This window comes from Scardinius erythrophthalmus (assembly GCF_964197995.2).
Source record: "Scardinius erythrophthalmus genome assembly, chromosome: 25".
NCBI lineage: Eukaryota > Metazoa > Chordata > Actinopteri > Cypriniformes > Leuciscidae > Scardinius > Scardinius erythrophthalmus.
In genome coordinates this window covers 32,142,586-32,151,223 of record NC_138245.1, presented here as the reverse complement: position 1 = coordinate 32,151,223, position 8,638 = coordinate 32,142,586, and the positions used below count along the sequence as shown (strand labels likewise).

General features: G+C 39.7%; 2 protein-coding genes across 2 annotated transcripts in view; one reads left to right on the top strand and one right to left on the bottom strand.

Moving 5' to 3' along the window:
• Window positions 1-1,854, top strand: part of rbm34 (RNA binding motif protein 34) — a 15,279-nt gene extending 13,425 nt beyond the window's left edge. Inside the window, exons 10-11 of the mRNA XM_081358505.1 lie at window positions 1-38; window positions 1,076-1,854. The exon at window positions 1-38 is cut by the window's left edge and continues 81 nt beyond it. Of these exons, the coding sequence (XP_081214631.1) occupies window positions 1-38; window positions 1,076-1,405 (368 nt within the window). The 3' untranslated portion in view covers window positions 1,406-1,854. The remainder of the gene's footprint in view (window positions 39-1,075) is intronic.
• Window positions 1,855-3,048: 1,194 nt separating this feature from the next.
• Window positions 3,049-8,388, bottom strand: tomm20b (translocase of outer mitochondrial membrane 20b). Its single transcript, XM_081358507.1, has 5 exons — window positions 8,112-8,388; window positions 4,385-4,431; window positions 4,191-4,272; window positions 3,952-4,094; window positions 3,049-3,350 (listed from the first exon to the last, which is right to left on the bottom strand). Exons 1-5 carry the CDS (start codon window positions 8,233-8,235, stop codon window positions 3,306-3,308), a joined length of 441 nt encoding a protein of 146 aa, XP_081214633.1. The 5' UTR covers window positions 8,236-8,388; the 3' UTR covers window positions 3,049-3,305.
• Window positions 8,389-8,638: the final 250 nt, after the last annotated feature.

The window sequence follows — 8,638 nt, the reverse complement described above, 5'->3', positions numbered from 1 at the left end:
CTGGGATGGGAAAAGGCTTCGGATACGTCCTGTTCGAGGTCATTAATGCATTTGATCAGTTTAGTCTTACTGTCCATTTACACACCAGTCAGAAGTGTGCGATCAGTACCATTTAAAATGTTTTAAAAGAGTCTCTTCTGCTCACCAAGGCTGCGTTTATTTGATCAAAAATACAGTAAAACAGTGAAATATTATTATAATGTAAATCATCTGTTGTCTATGTGAATATACAGTGTAATTTATTCCTGTGATCAAAGCTGAATGTTCAGCATCATTACTCCAGTCTTCAGTGTCACATGATCCTTCAGAAATCACTCTAATATGAGGATCTGATGATCAAGAAACATTTACATTTTTATTTCAGGATTCTTTGATGAATAAAAAGTTCAAAAGAACAGCATTTATCTGAAATAAAAGCTTTTATAACATTAAACACTACCGTTCCAAGGTTTGGGGTCGATACGAATTTTTATTCTATTTTTTGGGGGGAATAAAATAAAATAAATCAATACTTTTATTCATCAAAAATGAATTAAATTGATCAAAAGTGACAGTAAAGACATAAATAATGTTACAAGTGCTGTTCTTTTGAACTTTCTATTTATCAAATAATCCTGAAAAATAAAATGTATCATCTGTTTCCAACACTGATAATAATCATAAATGTGTCTTGATCATCAGATCCTCATATTAGAGTGATTTCTGAAGGATCATGTGACACTGAAGACTGGAGTAATGATGCTGAACATTCAGCTTTGATCACAGGAATACATTACACTTTACTGTATATTCACATAGACAACAGATGATTTACATTATAATAATATTTCACTGTTTTACTGTATTTTTGATCTAATAAACGCAGCTTTGGTGAGCAGAAGAGACTCTTTTAAAACATTATAAATCTCACCGACTGGTGTAAATATCAGCATCTGCACTAAATTATATTTTTGGGCTCTTGTTCAGTTTTTTTCCTCCATATTCCCAGACTTTATGAGCCATAAAAGCCTGACGGATCAAATGTGATAAGCACATGCCGACTGTCTTCAGAGTGGATCTGATCCTTCTGTTTCAGAGCCCAGACTCGGTGATGCTGGCGCTGAAACTCAACGGCTCCACGTTCCTGGAGCGCAGGATCCGGGTGAAGCGCTCCGTGAAGAAGGAGAAGGAGAAGAAAGGTCGACCGTCAGACGGGAAAACCGCTCCGGACCGAGAGCGGCGGACGGGAGGAGGAGCCAAAGGGCCGAAGCACGAGTTCAGGAAGAACAACGTGAGGAATCCTGGGACGAAACCGACACAAGCTTCATCCTTCACCGGAGAGACGGCGGATCCCAGCGCCAGGAGGAGCAAAGCTCAGAAGAAGAAGCTCAAGCACAGGAAGAACAAACCGGCCGTCCACATCTGATCCTGCGCTTCATGCTCCTCTGTCTCTAATAAAGATCTGATCAAACACACTGACGTTTCTGTCTCTAACACAGAGGATTTTAATAACCACTGAATTTTTCATTATCGCCTCGTTTGTTTTCCGCAGATTCATGCAAAGTATTTTTTTAATGGCTTTTGTCTTGCTTAGTTGAGGACGTTTAATATTCCACAGTATTGTTGGTCTCCTGTGCTGAGCTGGACGATGACATCACGGTTTACTCCAAAGCGGCTATATATATATATATATATAAACTAACTAAATAACTTTTTTACAACAGAAATGAACCATCACTGAACTCTGAACCATCACTGTATTTTCTATTTTCTTCTAGACAAACTCTGTTGCATTATGGTCCTGTAATCTCTGTAAAGCTGCTCTGAAACACTCTATATAGTAAAGCGCTGTATAAATAAAGCTGACTCGACTTTAATATTTTACGTTGTATTCATAAACAAATGCATTGTGCAAGCATGAATTAACAATAGCATTTTATGAATTATCAAGATGGATTAAAGGGCTGGTTGATTATGATTTGACTTTTCTAACTGTAGTTAGTGTGTAATGTTGCTGATCATAACCAACATCTGCAAAGTTACGACTCAAAGTTCAGAGCAAAGGGAGAGATTTACTTTTACAGAAATCGCTTCTTAAGAACTACAACACGCGGCTGGTAGAGACTACAATGAGCTTCTCCACGGGTTAGTGACATCACCAACCCTCAAATTTACATAAACCCCGCCCCCGGAACACGATTTATAGATTATCATGACAGAATATGCTAATCAATGACTAGAAGATCGTTAACTCCACATCAGCTTCATAAACTCCTCAACTAACCGCCCAGAAATGTCCTGTTGCTTCTACATGTTTCACTTCTAGAGTCTCTCCATCATTGTCCGACTCCGGTTTGAACATAAAAGGCTGAAAGTTTTCGAAAAAAATGTATGTGTGTGTGTGAGGTAAAACGACACAAGATCTTGAAGCTCCGCCCCCTGTGCCGGGAGCAGCGGCTCATTTGCATTTAAAGGGACACGCACAAAAACAGGTTTTTTTTGCTCACCCTCAAAAAGTGACAATTTTAACATGATATAATAATATCTGTGGGGTATTTAGAGCTGAAACTTCACACACACACACACACACACACTCTGGGGACATCAGAGACTTATTGTACATCTTGTGAAAAGTCATTATAGCACCGCTTTAATAAATGCTGTGAATAACTGATGTCGTCATTCTTTGTTCCTGATCCCTAACGAATTAAAGTGAATGCTCTGAAACTTATTTCTAATGACTGTTATTCTGTTTTCCGACTGAACACGAGAGCGAGTGAATATTTGAAGTTTTAGGTTTAATCTTTAAATTGCAATTGTGCATCACAAAAACTCGTTATTAATGGAGGCACACGAATGACTTTCATTTATCCGTTTTTATTTGGAGTTTAAAAAAAAGGAAACTCTTCCCTAGTTGAGCCAGAGCGCCTTTAAACGTGCTTCATTTCCCACAATCCCACATCAGACGCCTCGGAAAATAACTTAAATACATGAAGACAGATCAACGACAGCAGTGTTTTCTTCAACATCAGTCAATGACAGACAAAAGACGTCCAAAAACACCCTGTCTATGAGCCTATTTACTGATGTTTAATGAAAATGCAATAATAATAATAATAATAATTGGTTAGTAAAACAAATGACACAAATAGTCGATGTTTACAGGTCGTGTTCTCTGAAACACACGTCACCTTCAACAAGCTCATTACAGATTCTCCCGAACGCTTCTTTAGATCTGTATCTGTGCGTTCGGTGTTGATCAGTGGATGCAAAGGGGCGGGGCAGGGCAGACAGGAAGTGATGTCACAGAGCCGCTGGAGTTCCTGCTATTCGATGTCGTCGTCACTGACACTCTGAGCGCTGACGATACGCTGAGAAGCGGAAAACATGACATTTGCATTTGGGAATTCCGAAGACATTTAAATAATGAAAACATTCATTCATCTCATTATTATGGAGCAAATAATTATGGAAGCTCGTTTCTGCCACAGAATACATGATTAAAAAGTAGCTTTATATCTCACTCTTCTGACTTATTATAGTTACAAATTGTTAGACATGGACAGATGTTTGGATGTATGATGGACAGATGTTTGGATGGATGATGGACAGATGTTTGGATGGATGATGGACAGATGGATGATGGACAGATGTTTGGATGGATGATGGACAGATGTCTGGATGGATGATGGACAGATGTTTGGATGGATGATGTCTGGATGTATGATGGACAGATGGATGATGGACAGATGTTTGGATGGATGATGTCTGGATGGATGATGGACAGATGTTTGGATGGATGATGTCTGGATGTATGATGGACAGATGGATGATGGACAGATGTTTGGATGGATGATGTTTGGATGGATGATGGACAGATGGATGATGGACAGATGTTTGGATGGATGATGTCTGGATGTATGATGGACAGATGGATGTTTGTATGAGCGAGTGACGGAAGGCGGGTCCCACCTGGCTGATGGTGGGTAGTTTAGTGAGCAGCATCTGGAAGACTGGAGGAGGAAGCGTTTGCTGAAGGACCTGCAGGAGCTGCTGAGGCTGACCACACACTGCGATCGCGTTCGTCAGGTGGTCCACGCCCTTCTCATAGTCTCCTGAGAGAGAGAGAGAGAGAGAGAGAGAGAGAGGATGATGGGTAAGCGCTCTGGAGAAGCACAGCGTGTGTTTGAGCAGCCGGAGTCAGATCTCACCCTGAGCCAGAAGCTCTTCTCCGAGCTGAATCTCCTCCAGGAAGAACTTCTGAACCGCTTCAGCGTCTTTCAGGTCTGGCAACTAAACACACACATAAAACACATCGGAAGCTTGTTATGTGGCCGTTTTCTCAATCATAATTCACTATATCAACGAGGAATAGCGTGTGAAACATCAATGTGTGTAAAATTACCCTTGATAATCCAGCTTTCTCCTGAGATGCCTTCTGCTTTTTTCTTCCTGAAACAAAATCACATTCATCCACTTTTACATCTGAGGGACTCACTCCTTACAACTAGCGCAGAACGAGAACTAGTCGGATCTGTGAGATCTAACAGAGAGTCAGATAGACAGATATATATATATAGTCAGATAGACAGACAGATATATATATAGTCAGATAGACAGACAGATATATATATATAGTCAGATAGACAGACAGATATATATATAGTCAGATAGACAGACAGATATATATATAGTCAGATAGACAGACAGATATATATATAGTCAGATAGACAGACAGATATATATATAGTCAGATAGACAGACAGATATATATATAGTCAGATAGACAGACAGACAGAGTCAGATAGACATTTTATATATATATATAGTCAGATAGACAGACAGATATATAGTCAGACAGACAGACAGATATATATAGTCAGATAGACAGACAGACAGACAGATATATATAGTCACACAGATAGACAGATATATATATAGACAGATAGACAGACAGACATATATATAGACAGATATATATAGACCAGTGTTTCCCCTACAATGTATTAAGCAGCGCCGCTGCAAAATCTTCACATCATCAGTAATATCACGACATTCACTACACACGATGTCATAAGGAGTCGTTCACATGCAAATATTTCAAATGTGGGCGCGCGGAAAGCGCACTCATAATAGAAGCGACGCGGCGACAGACGCCACGGGAGAGCGAGCAAGCGTTTGTGGAAAGGAGAAAGCGGTACGAACTTTTGTCCGTTGAAGTCTATGGGGTCGCTGTGTCCATTTTTTAATGTCTATGGAAAATATGCCGTCCCGCCCCTCCGTGTTCGGCGATCAGGTTTCATTCTCGCGCAGCTAGTTTCGTAACTTCACGCGCGGGTCTTTTCCGCTCGGAGTTCGCTCTCTGCTCAATGTTCCGCTCCGTGTTTGCGCTGCGCGTTCTGCTCCTTAACGGCCCAAACGCTCCAATCATGCACTGGAAAAGCAAAGTCCGCTCAAATAATGTGAAATTTCTCAGTAGTAGACTTCTGTTTGCAATAGCCCTACTGAGCTGGGATAGCCATGCTGGGCAACAATGGTAAAATTACCTGCTCTGGTCACATGCTCTGGTAATAAGAGCTTTGTATCACTATATTTTGATAATTAGTCAAAAAATAAATCTGTTAAATCTGAGTATGTTGCATAGAACTGAATGAAGAATAATATATTGATGTTTTATATTTTAATATATGGCTATTTTCTGTCCAATTTGTGTGGACATTTTTCTTTTTTTCCTTTTTTTGTGTGTTTAATTTAATTAGTGATTCTACATTTAAATATTGATGATTACAAGTTTGGGGGAAATGCGATTAATCACAGCATTACATTTGAGCCCCTGCCCCTGATGAACTCTTTGCACATCCCTGGAGGTTAGTGAAGTAAAATAGGCTATGCCAGCTAGTCACATTTTAAACTAATGAAAAGTTTCATTTGGATTTTAATGTTCAAAATGTCTACAGGATAAAATAAATGAAAGTACTGGTTACATGATGATGTATCTAAGTGCTAAAGTGTGTTACAGAAAAAAAGATCAGTAGTGCAGGTGAGGGAGGAAAGAGTTTCATTTTTCCACTATCAATTTCTACCTTACAGCTGATAATTAACACAAAAGAAAAACATGAATAATCCTGTCCTAATCCTGTTTGTGACCAGCTCAAGGTGTGCTGCAATAATCAGGCCTTCTGTTGATGGTATGTCAAATTTGTATGTCTCAAAATGTCCATTTCTATCCACAAAACTTGCCAGAAGTCATGGTTTAAGGGGTTATAAAAAATAAAAAAATAAAAAAACATCTTGCACCCCCGGACCCCCCGCGACCGGCTTGGTAACAACCTCCGGCACATAACAGCACCGCTGCTGGAAAAAAAATTTAGGGGAAACACTGTAGACAGACAGACAGATAGATATATATACAGTGAGGAAAATAAGTATTTGAACACCCTGCTATTTTGCGAGTTCTCCCACTTGGAAATCATGGAGGGGTCTGAAATTGTCATCGTAGGTGCATGTCCACTGTGAGAGACATAATCTAAAAAAAAGAATCCAGAAATCACAATATATGTTTTTTTAACTATTTATTTGTATGATACAGCTGCAAATAAGTATTTGAACACCTGAGAAAATCAATGTTAATATTTGGTACAGTAGCTTTTGTTTGCAATTACAGAGGTCAAACGTTTCCTGTAGTTTTTCACCAGGTTTGCACACACTGCAGGAGGGATTTTGGCCCACTCCTCCACACAGATCTTCTCTAGATCAGTCAGGTTTCTGGGCTGTCGCTGAGAAACACGGAGTTTGAGCTCCCTCCAAAGATTCTCTATTGGGTTTAGGTCTGGAGACTGGCTAGGCCACGCCAGAACCTTGATATGCTTCTTACAGAGCCACTCCTTGGTTATCCTGGCTGTGTGCTTCGGGTCATTGTCATGTTGGAAGACCCAGCCTCGACCCATCTTCAATGCTCTATCTGAGGGGAGGAGGTTGTTCCCCAAAATCTCACAATACATGGCCCTGGTCATCCTCTCCTTACCAACAGTAACCTTGGAAACGGTGGTCCCAGCTCTTTTCAGGTCATTGACCAGCTCCTCCCGTGTAGTTCTGGGCTGATTTCTCACCTTTCTTAGGATCATTGAGACCCCACGAGGTGAGATCTTGCATGGAGCCCCAGTCCGAGGGAGATTGACAGTCATGTTTAGCTTCTTCCATTTTCTAATGATTGCTCCAACAGTGGACCTTTTTTCACCAAGCTGCTTGGCAATTTCCCCGTAGCCCTTTCCAGCCTTGTGGAGGTGTACAATTTTGTCTCTAGTGTCTTTGGACAGCTCTTTGGTCTTGGCCATGTTAGTAGTTGGAATCTTACTGATTGTATGGGGTGGACAGGTGTCTTTATGCAGCTAACGACCTCAAACAGGGGCATCTAATTTAGGATAATAAATGGAGTGGAGGTGGACATTTTAAAGGCAGACTAACAGGCCTTTGAGGGTCAGAATTCTAGCTGATAGACAGGTGTTCAAATACTTATTTGCAGCTGTATCATACAAATAAATAGTTAAAAAATCATATATTGTGATTTCTGGATTTTTTTTTTAGATTATGTCTCTCACAGTGGACATGCACCTACGATGACCATTTCAGACCCCTCCATGATTTCCAAGTGGGAGAACTTGCAAAATAGCAGGGTGTTCAAATACTTATTTTCCTCACTGTATATATATATATATAGTCAGATAGACAGACAGATATATATAGACAGATAGATATAGGCCTATATAGTCAGATAGACAGACAGATATATATAGACAGATAGATATAGGCCTATATAGTCAGATAGACAGACAGATATATATAGACAGATACATATAGATAGATAGATAGTCAGCTAGACAGACATATATAGACATATATATATATATATATATATATATATATATATATATATATATATATATATATATATATATATAGTCAGACAGATAGATATAGTCAGATAGACAGACATAGATATGGTCAGATAGATCTAGATAGATAGATAGATAGATAGATAGATAGATAGATAGATAGATAGATAGATAGATAGATAGATAGATAGATAGATAGATAGATAGATAGATAGATAGATAGAGATCAGCTGCTCTCACGTTCTCGGAGTTTGTTCTTGTAGTTTGGATCACTCCTCCTCTTTCTGTCGAAATAAACACAGTAACCGACGAACAGCGCCGCGCCCAAACCCGCCGCGATCCTGGAGCTACTGGCGCCCATCATGACGAGAGAAACACACGACACGAGATAAACACACCAGAGGAATAGTGATGATAATAATAACACCGATCAGACTGAGTGCATGACCCTCACGGAGCCACACGAGGAAGGACCCCGATGACGTCAGAGCCCGTGACAGATGACCGCCTGATCAGAAATGCACAAAGACACTCGCGAACAATTTATTCAATCTCGTATGGTGATAAATCAAGTCAAGAGCATTACACCTTCCTGTAGAAAAAGAAATTATTTTAAAAATCTACAGTTTAGAACAATTACGCCCTCGATTTTAACAGCAGATGGCAGTGAAGATCCACATCAGAAACACAAACGTGATCTGATGATGTTTTAGTTGTTCCACGTTTTGTTTGAATTTCTTTCATTCATCCTTCAGAATTAATTAATG